The sequence below is a fragment of the Artemia sp. Qi Xiang Cuo genome, chromosome 6, assembly GCF_049724085.1.
Source record: "Artemia sp. Qi Xiang Cuo chromosome 6, ASM4972408v1, whole genome shotgun sequence".
In the NCBI taxonomy this organism is placed as follows: Eukaryota; Metazoa; Arthropoda; class Branchiopoda; order Anostraca; family Artemiidae; genus Artemia; species Artemia sp. Qi Xiang Cuo.
Window position 1 is genome coordinate 22,993,092 of NC_142799.1, and position 15,196 is coordinate 23,008,287.

The 15,196-nt window shown below is 35.6% G+C and overlaps 1 protein-coding gene across 2 annotated transcripts in view; it reads left to right on the forward strand.

The window, feature by feature from the left end:
* LOC148951000 (glycerophosphocholine cholinephosphodiesterase ENPP6-like) overlaps positions 1–9,368 on the forward strand; it is a 155,022-nt gene extending 145,654 nt beyond the window's left edge. For both annotated transcript variants that reach the window (XM_089090552.1, XM_089090553.1), the window contains 3 exons: positions 4,795–5,080; positions 5,824–5,955; positions 9,114–9,368. In XM_089090552.1, the coding sequence (XP_088946678.1) occupies positions 4,795–5,080; positions 5,824–5,955; positions 9,114–9,307 (612 nt within the window). In that variant the 3' untranslated portion in view covers positions 9,308–9,368. The remainder of the gene's footprint in view (positions 1–4,794; positions 5,081–5,823; positions 5,956–9,113) is intronic.
* The last annotated feature ends 5,828 nt before the right edge of the window (positions 9,369–15,196 follow it).

Genomic DNA, 15,196 nt, shown 5'->3' on the forward strand with positions numbered 1-15,196 from the left:
TTTAATACATGACCTTTGAACTGTTTTTACCAAGATAGTTATCTTAAAATTCATATTGGATGCATTTGGGAAAAAAGGGCTTGGGCGGGGGAGGAAGCTGGTTACCCTCCAATATCTTTTGACGCTTAAAAAGTGAATTAGAAATTTCAATTTCCAATCAAATGAGCCCTCTCTGAACTTTGTACGAGTATTCCTTCCATAAGAACCATATATGCCCCCAGGGCATACCTTATAACCCTTGCCACTGAAGACTCTGGGGGGAGTGTCCTGCTAAAACATATTATTTCCAGAACTTTCAACTACTTTGATCAAAATGGCTATATGAAAATTTTTATTGGATGTGTTTGGGGAAATGGTGGGCGTGGAAGGGGTGTCAGTTGCCTTAGAATCACTTTCGACTATTAAAAAGGGAACTAGCCATTTATTTTTCCAATCGAATGAGCCCTTTCTGAAGTTTCTACGACAACGTTGTCTATACAAAACCTTATATGCCCCCAGGGCATAACTTACAACCCTTGTCCTGAGGACTGTGGGGGATTTGTCATCCTCAAAGAACTCATTTCCCGAATTTAAAACCATGTTTAACAAAATTGGTGTCGAAAAATTTTTATTGGATGCGTTTGGGGAAAAGGTGGGCGTGAGAGGGGGGTTCGTTGTCTTCCAATCACTTTCGACTAATAAAAAGGGCCCTATCTCTTTGAATTTCCAACCGAATGAGCCTTTTTGAAAAATTTTACGACAACGCCTTTTATAAAAAACATTATATGCCCCGAGGGCATAACTTAAAACCATTGCCCTGATGGTTGTGGGAGAGTGTCCTCCTCAAAATATATTTTCTATGTGGAAATCAACTACACTAAACAAAATGGCTATCTCAAACTTTTGATTGGATGTGGTTGGGGGAATGATGGGCGTGGGTGGACTAGTTTCCCTCCTATCCCTTTGGACTATTAAAAAGGCACAAGCTCTTTTAATTTCCTACCTCTTGTGCCTTTTTTGACGTTTCTATGATACCTCCTTCTATAAAAACCTTATATGCCCCCAGGGCATAAGGTACAACCCTTGCCTTGAGGGTTTTGGGGGGAGTGTCCTCCTCAAAAACATATTTTCTGTCTGGAAATCAACTATGCTGAACAGTATGGCTATCTCAAATTTTTATTGGATGTGTTTGGGGGAATGAGGGGCAGGGGGGGGGGTTAGTTGCCCTCCAATCACTTTCGACTATTAAAAAGGGCACTAGCCCTTTGAATTTCCAATTGAATGATCGTGTTTTAAAGTTTATACGACAACACCTTCTATAAAAACCTTATATGCCCCCAGGGCATAACGTAAAACCCTTGCCCTGAGGATTGTGGGGTAGTGTCCTCTTCAAAAACATATTTTCTATCTGGAAATCAACTACGCTGAACAGAATGGCTATCTCAAAATTTTGATTGGATGTGTTTGGGAGAATGATGGGTGTGGGGGTCGGGGGATAGTTGCCCTCCAATCACTTTTGACTATTAAAAAGGGCACTAGAACTCTCGATATCCAATCGAATGAGCCCCCTTTGAAGTTTTTATGACGATCCCTTCCATATGAAGTGCCTCTGGGAAAAAAAAATAATAACAACTAATAAAACATTAGAGCCGTATGGCCTTTACTATAGGCAACGCTATAGCGTTGCCTCTTATGAAGAGGGCTTGGTAGGGTTGCCAAAATACCTACTTTATCTTTATTCACCTACTGAAAATTACCCTCGTACAGTTGTTCGCTTCTGAATTTTTTTCGTTCTCTGCTGGGTTTTTTTCGTATGTATTTGATAAATAAAACAAATTGGTTTTACATTTATCACCGAGTGATTGCCTAAAAAAGTGATTAAGCTAAAAATCTGGAAATGAGATGGACAACGAATGCTGGAAGGGCGATGGTTTCACTTTAGTCATCCCGTTTAATAGATTTTCTGTTTCAAATGGCAGTTCTTCCTGACAATTCCAAGCTCTCAAGCGTTGGACAAAATTAATAGTTGAAGTCAAAACTTACTTGGTGTTTGAAGTTTTACGTCAAAGTTTGCATCGAAGCTACCAAGTTTTTTAAGGATTTGGTGCCACAGAAACAAGAAAGTTGTTGATATTCCATAACGCAGAATTGTCGTTTCAATCTTTGAGGAAGTTTGTTTAAATAAAACCTAAACTTATTCTCGTACATCAAGTAGTTTTCAAACGTTTCGGAATATTAAACCTACTAACGCCAGCAAGTTCGTCAACAAAATTGATACATTTTGTGATAGCATTCCGGAATACTGATTTGGCATTGGCACTAGTTATTTGAGCACTCGTTAATATTTGTCCCTGATATTTTTTTTCTACTGGGAAATGTGATGATAAATTGCTTTACATTCTAACAGAAACTCAGCCACGGCAAAGCTATGGCAAAGCTAAAATGGTGTAAAAGCAGCTAGTTTCCAACAAAGCTGGAAAAGAGCTGTCTCATTCACAAAAATCGAACAATTATTTTTGGCACCATTTTCGTCTATTAGCTGGCAAATATAAGAAATTGCCTTCTGCAGCATCATATTGTAATGCTGTTCCGCCGTAACAATTCTTCAAACTAGGGTCTGCTCCGTTCTCCAATGATTACCCAAAACTCACCCCGGGCGTAAAAATTTCAGGGGTGCAATTCCGAAATAAATAATCTAACAATTATAGTATTTTTTCAATTTTTGAAATTGTGTCTTTATTAAAAAAGTGTAGCCTGGATTGCTAGTTTAATTTACATATACTGATATATATCCTTAAAGCCTTAATATTTTTTTATGTATTAAAGTAAAAAAAAAGTAAGAACGTTTAAAACGTACTTTGTATATGTAGAACGCAAATTATTTTCTGGTCTTGAGAAGGTATGGGGGTTATCAGCCCTATTAAGTTTTGCTCGTTTTGATTTTTATTTATTTATTGATAATAATTTGTGGTAGTTTTAGGCTTGGAAGATTATTTGACTTTAATTCTTCTCACTTTTGGCTTAATAAAGGAGCTCTTTACTTTTCTTTCAAAAACTCGTTATATGGAAAAAGTTTTAAATTATATATAATAAGGGCCATAAAATCATGTAGAAGAAATGCTAATCAGAACTTTAACCTAGCTTTATAGTAAATAGTAGAAAGCTAAATAGATGCCTGAGTCATTCATAGATAAGTCTATTTCATCATAACCGTAAAATCAATAGCAGATAAAATTTGAAAAGAACATTTGCTGCTGACTTAGATTTTATATTAGATAAAACCATGGGCGCCCATAAGCTGAATTCCAGGGGTGGGGGACAAACCTCGTCTAATTGGCACTTTTAATGCTATATAATAGAAATCTCAGAACAAAAATATAAAAATAAGGCAGCATCATTCAGCCAGGGGGGGGGCGAGGGCCCCCCCCCCCCTGTCCCCATAAATGGGCGCCCATGGATCAAACTTTATGTGTCGTCCTCTGGTGTAATTTAGCATGGAAGATATATATTTTGGAACTTCGTAGGAACTCAATTAACATAATTTATTAAAACTTATTTAAACTATATAAAACGATTCACTACATTTTTAATTAGGATTGACCAAAATGGTTTCATATGACTATTGTTTGTTTGTTGACATCAAGTTTTGTAGTTTTTCGATGTTAATTCTTATTTTAGGGAGTATTTTTGCGTCTATAGCAGCAATAAATATTGTGCTTGAAATCTTGTCATGCCTACAAAATTCATACTTACAACAGTAAAACAGGCTACTAAACACAAATGCAAACAAAATCACTTCATGAAGATTTACTAAAAAAAAGTTGACTGGTTGAATTATTCTCAAAATTGACAGAATACTGAATTTAACCGTTACATAAAGTTGCCATAGTCATTGTTCAAATTGACTAATGATATTTCTCGAATTTTTAGAAATGTAAAAAGCTGATGCTTGACTGAATACTGTGCTTGCTTGTTTTTTTTTTGAAAATTTTAAAATTTATACTAAAAAGTACTAATATCATAGCCTTGAAAGACTATCGAGAATCTTCTGAATTGGTCTTTTATTCTATGCAGGTTAGTCAAGGAATTTTTATTCCTAAGATAATGTCCTCTTTTTCAGGAGTTGTGTTTTTTTTTTTTAAAAATTTCAAATTTATGCTAAAAAGTACCAATATCATGGCCATGAAACACTATCGAGAATCTTCTGAATTGGTGTTCTATTTTATGGAGGTTAGTCAAGGAAATTTTTATTCCTATGATAATGTCCTCTTTTTCAGGAGTGGGTTTAGTGTTTTCAGTATAGTGTTAGCTTTTCAGAATTATACAAATATAGGGAAATATCATCGGTTTATTTGGGGTAGTTTCGTAAATATATGCTGCATAAACTATGGAATTTACAAACTATGGGCATTGTTGTTATGTGCGTATTTTTGGATAAATAAACAGCAATTATTATTGTTATAAACCGCGAAGTAATAATTTGTCTTCGATTTAAGCTGCAACTTCACTCTTTACTTTAATAAAAACAGTATTTTTTTTAATTAATAATTAGAGCAATTGATATTTTTGCTGACAGGAGATGCATGTCTCCCCACCGCTAAAGATCATCCCCAGACCTCGAAATGTTATAAGACCTAAATAAAACGTGAAGCGTCTTATCACGATACGAAGCTTAAGAAACTCCAAAAACACAGAACTTTGATCTGATGAATTTCCAGGCGCTCATGCATACGAGCAGATCCATAATTAGGAAATTATTGTTTAGCTACTTAATTTTGATATTCTTAGTTAAATAAAAAGTGAATATTTTTGCAGGTTAACATCATGATTGTATCCGATCATGGAATGGCTGATGGACATATTGAAGCTGGAATGAAATATGTCAACGTTAAAGATTTTGCCAATTCTGATGACATAAAATTAGCCATTGACGTGGGTGCTGTTATGACTATTGCCCCAGAAAGTGATAAATTAGAAAAAGTATATAATAGTTTGAAACGAATGCCAGGTGTCAATGTATATAAAAGAGAAGAAATACCCGAAGAATACCACTACAAAAAAGGGCTATTTGTTCATGACATATTACTTGTTGCTAAGACAGGTGAGCATATATACCAGCTTACTGTAAGAATATTCGCTTAATTTACCCATCATTTTGCGTAAAATAAAAAATTTTCTTGTGAATTTCTGGTGTTTCAGAAAAAGAGCTAACGGATTATTAAGCAGCATCTATGGGCATTGACAATTTTGATTATGTTTTATATTTGGTTTGGAAAAACTCCATTTGAAACTTTTTCTAGACAGTGAAATATGTTTTCCCCACAAATCCAAAATACCCAAATTAGGTATGAGAATCACTTCAAAAAGTTATTACAGAAAACTGTTGATGACTCAAAAATTAGGGTCCTTTTTTCATGTTCCATTTAACAGTTCTATTAAAATCCCTTGCTTTCCCTTCTTAAAATAGTAACAAAAAAGAAAATATTAAATCTATTCCCTGATTCTATAAATAAACGATGAAGTAGGGATTGGAAAAAAGAGATTTTGTTTTTCAAGAACAAAGCAAAGAACAAAGCATCATCTTACATTACCTCAAAATAAATAAAATATTTTAAGGTGAGAAAAGTATATTCGTGAATATTGTTGCTAGCCATTGCTTGATATTTTGTAATGCTTGATTCCCCCAAAAAGTTTGCCCTTTTACTCCTTAACAGTTTTTGCTTTATTTCACATAATTAAAAAACAATGCTTGGTATGGCTACTTTTGATCTTTCCAAAAAACTATGTCATGCGTGCGTGCATAATTAAATCCTTCGGATGTAACAAACAATGTTTTTTTTTCAGGATTCTTCATAAATGGCTTTGAAAGCGAGAAACAACTACCACCAAATGCTCAAAATGTCGAATGGGGTGGATTTCATGGATATCCACCTGGGGATCCTGACATGAGAACCGTTTTCTTTGGATGGGGACCAGGTACAGTTAACTTGAAAGTTAGAGTTTAGTTGTTGCAAGTTAAATACATTAAGTGTAAAATTTAAATTTTCAGTAGTTGTATTTTGATGCAAAGGCAGGACAATAAGCACAACACTATGGTGCCTATTTTTTACTGCAAAAGGGTTGGCCTTGTTGGGGTTTAGGGCGGGGGGGACCGGGAATATGCTAAATTAGAATACCAAACTATACAGTATCAACAATTTTCTTAATATTTAGAAAAACGTTCCACTTTTTGAGTAAATAATATTCTTCAATCTTTTCTCTAAAACTTTTGGGGTACCAGGCCCATCATGATTAATAGATATCCAGATAGTCTCTTAATAAGACTACTCAGGCGTTTCAAGTGTTTTTTCAGCCTATCTTTCAAGAAATTGGCAAGATGGCTTTGATGAGATAGCCCATCGTGGAAAAAATATCACCATCAATTCGGAGGTCCTGACAACGATATTTTTCAAGTAGCCGTTCCTAAGCTTTTACTTTTCCAGGATTCTTTTATCTTTGTGTTTTGTTTGAGTCCTTTGTATCATATATCGAGCTGTAAGCCTTTCCTATTTTGTGGCAGCAACCAATAATCCTATTAAAACTTGACCTGTGTCGAGTTAAGCAAGACTTAACTCCAATGCCATCTATAAATGAAATTTAACTTCATCTCAATTGGTAAAAGCGTATATATTGCTATTTTGCGGTTACAACTTTCATACTCCTTTTTAATTTTTTTACTTTGAGCGACTTTCAAGCAACTAATGAAAGACTTATCTCTTTTATTGATACTCTTTTAACCTTCTTTCTAAATTTAAGCATTCTACTCAATATTTCTCTTCGATTTGCTTCTTCTATACAATTATTATTATTTTTTTTTCTACAAAATTGTTCTTCAGAGCACATAAAACTGGGGAGAGATAAATGAATCACCTGTCTACTTTGGCAGTGTCTATGAGTTTCTCCGTGCCCACTTGCTATGATTAAAAAATACCTCTTGCACTACGTGTCTAGAACTATTCTATCGCATGGAAATATAATTATTCTTATGCAAAATATGTTATTAAGAAATAATATAGTAGCTTCAAATTGTTTACTTTCTGGCTGTTTTTTAGATTATATAGAAGAAGAATAAAGTACTATGATAAGACTATGAAAATAGAAGTTACGTTTTGCTATTATCAAGGGGAGCGAAGCATAGTCACAAGCCTTAAGACTCATTCACAATGAGACTTAATTAATACCTAGATTAGCACTAATTAAAAAATTTTTTTTTTCATAGAATCTTCTGATTGGCTGAAAAATTCTATGAAAAGTTTGGATTGGCTCAAATTAGCACTAGTTAAATCTTGGTATTTCACATTTCATTGTGAATAGACCTTCAACAAGAAGCTGACATAGCACCCGAGCTCTTAAGCTTGGTGCAGTAGATAACAGTTTTATTTAAAATAACCCTTCCACCAGGCTTGAATACTTTCAAAGCATTATGTGGTTTTCATCAAGTTATGATTTAAATTTGGCCTTTAATTTGATTGAATCGAGTCTCCACCCCCTTCAAAAAATATAAGGACAAAAATTTAATGTACTCCGCCAGTAAGATTGTTCATAAGGCTAATTATGATTAGCCTTATGATTAAACTTTGTGGTGCTCAGAAGGAATCTCAATTTTATTAATTTTTTTCAGTAAATTAGACGAACAGCAAAGTCAAAGATCAATAAAAAACATCCAAAACCGAATTTCCAAAATGGAAAACTGTTCAGTTTTGAAGCTGAATAACTAACGATTTTTTTGTATTAAAAACAAGTCAGCTGAATGCTCAGGACCATCAAAAAAAGGTTTTTGAATTACTGGTGCTGTTTGAAAGTGAAGCTAGTATTAATTACTAGGGGAAAATTCCAAAATGGTAACTGGTATAACCTATCCCCTGGGGGAATATAAACTTTAGGGGTTACCCTTCGTGGAAAACTCATTAAATTTGTAAATGCCATGTCAGCCAGCTATGAACATTCAAACTAAATTTAGAGCGAGGGATCAGGGTGATGGATTAGAGTGAAAATCAGAGCGTACACGTTACGGTGTATCTGGCAATGCAATCAATTGAAGGGAGGGGGCGCATTTGCTTTAGCCCCCTAGACTTTGAAAAATATTTTGCTGTGCAGTTTTCATTGAAAAAAAAATACCATTCCCCTGGTTTTGAATAATACAAAGTACTACCTCCCTATATTTTTGTGAATTGATACCACTGCCTATGTGATACAAAGTGACCAGTGGAAGTTAAGGTATAGTGTTGTGTTCTACTTATTCAAGCTTAGTTTGATTTCAAATATACCCCTTTAATCCTGGTCGGAAGGGCCCACAAAAATCAATTTGCAGAGTAAAGTATGCTTGATTTTGTAAAAGTTGTGAAACTTCCCGACAACGATCAGATCTGAGTAGAGTGCAAGCAAGTGAATTGACCATGGTGGACATAACCCTAAATCTGGGACGTTTCAAGTTCTAACCCTGTTCAATGCATAATTTCAAAAAATAAATAATTTTGTGTTTTTCTTGCTACGCGAACGCTTGATTTTGTTTTATCCTGTTCTTTATCATCAACGGTACTCACATCAAATCAGATTTAATAGACAGTTTGGAGGCGTTGAAAGAATGGAAATTGTTATGAAATTGTGCACCAGCTTAAAATACTAGATTAAAAAGGAAAAAAAAGATAAACAACAAACAACAGCAAAAAAACAAGCAAACAAACGAACACACACACAATGGATTCGAGTCATAAATGAGCTTAAAGTTGTGAGTTGCATCCTAAATGGGCTTACGAACAAACTGGCTATAAATGACAGACAAAAAAAAAAAAAAAAAAAAAAAAAAAAAAAAAAAAAAAAGAACAGAGAATTGAAACAAAACGACAAAGCATTCAATAGAGATTATAAGAAGGTTAAACTTCATAAAAATACCGTACAAAAATATTTCATTCAATATATTTAACCGAGTATGAAGTAATCATACACACGCATTATATTTTTGCTATTTTTTTTCGGTAGTATAGCAGGTAGCATTCCAAAAAAAATTGACATCTTTTACATGTTTTATTTGTTTCCGAGATAAAAAAAACATATTAAGCGCGTAAGCATTCTAATAAACATTTTTTTTTCCACAGCATTCAAAAGCCACTTCAGAGGGAGCCCAATTGAGCTTGTAGATGTATATCAGCTATATGCCCACATTCTCAATATCAGTCCTCAGCCTCACAACGGTTCTTGGGAGAGAGTGCGGGAATACTTAACCTCTACAGCTGCAATCATCCAGTCAATGCTTGTTACATTTAGTGCCTTATTACTGTTGCTCATTTGAAATAACGCCTTTTATAGATTGTTTTAAGCTAATTTTCCAAATAAACTTTTGCGTATCGGTACCACTTTAGATGGTAGCTAGCAGCGCAGCCGGGGAGTGGGTGATTGCTGGGCTGAGGTCCTAACCCATCTTAAAATATAAAAAATACTTTAAATATTATGGACACTAAAAGAACAGACAGTTTTCATTGGGGAGGGTAAGCCAAAAATAATCTTCTTGAAGAATTTGGGGCAAAATAAAAAGAAAACTTTTGCCAAAAGCTGATCATAATTTTTCCTGAATGCTGATTTTTTATGACCCCGACCTCTGGGTTACTCATAATATGTAATTTATACGTTCTAAGTAAAGAACTTATCAAACAGTTCGTGGAAACGAACTGTGAGTAAGGAGCGATGTGGCTCAATAATAACCGAAACTCTAAAAAACAGAATTTTGGTACCAATATATAAGAACAATCAGCTTATTATGCTGACTCAAAATATATAAGATTCATAAAGTTTAGTGGTACCTACCAAAGGCTAAGAGCCATAAAAAAAATTCTCTGACTTTTAAAAAAGCGAGGATACATTCCTTAAAAATCAAAGTCAATCTTAATAAAAATCACACCATCAGATTCAGCATATCAGAGAGTCGTAATGTAGAGGATTCAAGCTCCTATCTGCAAAGATGCAAAATTTTGTATTTTTTGCCAGAAAAAAGATCACGGATGTATCTTGATTCGTTTTTTTTTTTGTCAGAGGTGATCGTATCGAACCAATAGTACTATAACATCGGAAAAAAGCTTGTTCGAACAGAAATCAAAAGTTCTTGTGTCCTTTTTAAGTGACCCAGAAAACTTGAGGTCAACCAGTCCCCCTCCCATGCCACTTTTCTCGAAAATCATCCGATCAAATTTCGAGATGGTCATTTAATTTACCGTAGTTGAAAGGTCCAAAAACTATGCCTTTTCAGATAACATGACTCCACCCAGCCCTTGGGGACAGGTCTTTAAGTTATAAAATTTGCCTATTTTGTACGTATAATGTTTGTTATTGGAAAGTGTGCATATATTTTTCGGGTGTGGGGGAGGGGATGTATTTTCTACTGGGTTGATTTTCAACGAGGAGAATTTTCCATGGGGAGGGAAGTTTCTGGATGGGGAACTTTTCAGGGGAAATTTTACACTAGGGAAATTGGCCAGAATTCCTATAGGAAGTTCTTTTTATTTGTCTTACTTTCTCCTTGCAGACTCAATTTTACGTGCGGGGATGTAGGGGGGGGGGGAAGGTAAATTTACCCGGGATTGAATTCTGTACCGGATCTTTTCGTGGGCGGAATTTTTTGCAAAGGTGGAGCCAGATTTCCTGGTATTATTTAAAAACGATCAGAAAGATGATCAGACAGTAGATGAATTCGAGCTAGTAAGTAACTAGTAAGAAATAAACAGGTCCCTTAGTATCAAATATATCCCCCTCCCCCCAAAAAAATGGTGTCAGATCGAAACACAAAGTAAATCATTAGAACCACAATGTTCAAAAACCCTAGAAAGGAAACTTATAGTCCCTTGACTTGAAAAAAAGGAAAATCGATTTGCTTGAAAAACAACGGAAGTGGCTGAAACCACGATATTCTGCAGCGAACCCATTTTTTCCATTTATATCTCTGCCGCTAACGAGAAATTGGAACATCATAGAGAGCCATTCAAAGGCTCATTTTAAAGGAAATTGCTACATAGAGATAATAGAAAAATGAGTCAAAATAAATTACAACGATATTTCAGACTAGGATACATGGGACAACAATCAGCACAACGATTCACAAAGGATGATGATGGAGAACAAAATCTGTAGCTAGGAATATCTCAATTGGATTGAAATTACTAATCTGCCATTTTATGACTGCAAACTAAAGAATAACACGATAAGTGCATAATTTAGACTTAAATGTTTCAGAGGGTATATCCCATGGAATATTCCTGGCTGGTGCTGAGTTACATAACAACAAATCTTAAGTAATTACTGGAGAAAATTTACCCCCCCCCTACATCCCCGCACGTAAAATTGAGTCTGCAAGGACAAAGTAAGACAAATAAATTGTCGTATGTTTCCTAGCCACAGATCTTGAGATCCAGCCACAGATCTTACAGAATTCAATCCCGAGAAAATTTAGCCCCCCCCTACATCCCCAAACTTAAAATTGAGTCTGCAAGGAGAAAGTGGAGACAAATAAATTGTCGTATGTTTCCTAGCCATAGATCTTGAAATTTGGCTCCACCTTTGCAAAAAATTCCGCCCACGAATAGATCCTGTACAGAATTCAATCCCGGGAAAATTTACCCCCCCCCCTACATCCCCGCACGTAAAATGGAGTCTCCAGGGAGAAAGTAAGACAAATAGATTGTCGTATGTGTTTATTTCTTACTAGTTATTTACTAGCTCGAATTCTTCTATTATTATTATTATTATTATTCTTCACGTAAAATTGAGTCTGCAAGGAGAAAGTAAGAAAAATAAATTGTCTTATGTTTCCTAGCCATAGATCTTGAAATCTGGCTCCACCTTTGCAAAAAATTCCGCCCACGAATAGATCCTGTACAGAATTCAATCCCGGGAAAATTTACCCCCCCCCCCTCCTACATCCCCGCACGTGAAATTGAGTCTGCAAGGAGAAAAAAAGAACAAAAGAACTAATAAAAAGAACGAAAAGAACGAATAAAAAGAATTTCCTATAGGAATTCTGGCCAATTCCCCTAGTGTAAAATTTTCCCTGAAAAGTTCCCCATCCAGAAACTTCTCTCCCCATGGAAAATTTTTCTCGTTGAAAATCAACCCAGTAGAAAATACATCCCCTCCCCCACACCCGAAAAATATATGCACACTTTCCAATAACAAACATTATACGTACAAAATAGGCAAATTTTATAACTTAAAGACCTGTCCCCAAGGGCTGGGTGGAGTCATGTTATCTGAAAAGGCATAGTTTTTGGACCTTTCAACTACGGTGAATTAAATGGCCATCTCGAAATTTTGATCGGATGATTTTCGAGAAAAGCGGCATGGGAGGAGACTGGTTGACCTCAAGTTTTCTGGGTCACTTAAAAAGGACACAAGAACTTTTGATTTCTGTTCGAACAAGCCTTCTCCCGAAGTTATAGTGCTGTTGGTTCGATACGATCACCTCTGAAAAAAAAACGAATCAAGATACATCCGTGATTTTTTTTTGGCAAAAAATACAAAATTCCGCATCTTTGCAGATATGAGCTTGAATCCTCTACATTACGGCTCTCTGATATGCTAAATCTGATGGTGTGATTTTTATTAAGGTTGACTTTGATTTTTAAGGGATGTATCCTCGCTTTTTTAAAAGTCAGGGAATTTTTTTAATGGCTCTTAGCCTTTGGTAGGTAGCACTAAACTTTATTAATCTTATATATTTTGAATCAGCATAATAAGCTGATTGTTCTTATATATTGGTATAAAAATTCTGTTTTTTAGAGTTTCGGTTATTATTGAGCCACGTCGCTCCTTACTCACAGTTCGTTTCCACTAACTGTTTGATAAGTTCGTGGAACTTATGAAAGTTCCACGAACTTATCCCCCCCCCCTACATCCCCGCACGTAAAATTGAGTCTGTAAGGAGAAAATAAGACAAATAAAAAGAACTTCCTATAGGAATTCTGGCCAATTCCCCTAGTGTAAAATTTTCCTTGAAAAGTTCCCCATCCAGAAACTTCCCTCCCCATGGAAAATTCTCCTCGTTGAAAATCAACCCTGTAGAAAATACATCCCCCCCCACACCCGAAAAATGTATGCACACTTTCCAATAACAAACATTATACGTAGAAAATAGGCAAATTTTATAACTTAAAGACCTGTCCCCAAGGGCTGGGTGGAGTCATGTTATCTCAAATTCAGATATTCCAACTACGTTGAACAAAATGGCTATGTTAAAATTTTGATTAGATGTGTTTGGGGAAATTGTGGGCGTGGAAGGGGTATTAGTTGCCTTCCAATCACTTTCGGCTATCAAAAAGGACACAAGCCCTTCCAATTTCCCATCGAATGAGCCTTTTTCGAAGTTTCTACGACAACTCCTTCGATTCGCCCCGGTCTAAAAGAAACAAAGAAAGAAACCAAGAAATAAATTGTATATTGTGCCAACATCGTTCTTTACTTAGACAGCGTTGTTGCGCTGCCTATGATTTACGACCGGTTTCAACTTCATCGTAGAGATCTGGACCCAAATACATGTTAGGATTAAAGAGTGGTGTATATGCAATGGCAATTGTTTCCTGGAGGATATGTTGGTTGAGAACACCAGCGAAGTATGGTCTCCACAGTTCTGTCACTTCTTCTTGACCGACTAGAAGCTGACCACAAAAGGGAAGACGTCTGTTTGGGTGCCTACTATCTTCTTGGGTAATAAGTACACAGGTCTACTATCTCCATGACCTGCAGCTTGTTTGGCTACTGTGACTAGATTCTCGATATATGGTCTCTTATCCCCCTCCATTCTACAGACTTCGTATGTTTATTTTTATTTTTATATTGTTCTTTGAAATATCACGATAACAGCTATCACAGAGATGACAAGACGAGTATTTATCAACAAGTTCTTTTATATAAGCTATTTTCTTTTTAAGATACCAAGTGGCATCAGTAGGTCATTCTTCTTTCCTACGCTTTTTACATCATACAACTTTGACGACAACATCTTTAATGCATTGCGTCACTGGACTCCCAGAATCCATCAATACTCTCGCACTGCAATCTTCAAGCTCCAAGGTTAGCTAATGTGCTTTCCAGTGCATGATCATATTTCCTCTGCAGAGCATTGTTATGAAGCCTTTCAGAATCAAACATTACCGCAGATTTTCGTCACAACTTTCAGCTTCAATTTGCACTTTGCTCTTACAAGTTGATAGTCTGAGAAGCAGTCTGCTTGATGGTGCGTTCTAACATCTTCAAGGAATCGTCTCCTCCGTTTACTAATACGCATGTGGTCTATTATGAACCATGACAATTATGAACAGTTTCATCCTCAACAACCCGTGCTGGAAAATATACATTGTAAAATTTTGTCCCATGAAAATTATTGCATTGGTTCATCATCTACATTTATCGACTTAAATGTAGAGGTGAAGTCGACTTAAAGTTTAACAGTCAAATCTCCACAGATACCAAAATCTGTTCCATGAACATGTGTTCTCCATAATTTGTTTCAACAAATTAATATGAACACTAATGGGTCACTAGTTAGCGCTAGCAGTAGTCTATCCAACCATGAAAGCTACATACAATTTATACTGATGACTCCAAAGGCATTTGAGAAATCATGAGAAATTTTTGTTTGTTTTGAGTTTGACTCTGCTATTTATTCTAATTTCTGTTCGTTTTGAGATTAATTTATTTGTTGATAGTGATTTGTGGTAGTTTTACGCTTGGAAGATTATTTGACTTTATTTCTGTCCATTTTTGGTTTAAAGAAGCTTTTTGCTTTTCTTTGAAAAACCTATTTTGTGGAAAAAGTTTTTTTAATTAATAAAAATAATGGCAGCGTCATTCAGCCAGGGGGGCTGGCGCCCTGCCCCTGTCCCCCTTATGAGCGCCCATGGTAATGAGTATACGTCAATTTTGGGTGATTCTCCAAAGAATTTTCATAGTTGCAATCAACGTCCATGAAGAAACTTTTTATATAAAAAGACTATAGTAGGTGTTTGTTGTATTTTGGGAAAAATTTGAAATTTAAAGCGCCAACAGGCATTCCAATGTTCGCCTGGTGTCTAAAGCATTTTGTTACTCTACGATTACATTGCAGTTTGAGGTACAAGTTCACATATACCAAAATATAGCCACGGCCAAATATACAGTGGTGTTTCAATCCAGTGACTCATATCAAATTTAAGAGAAC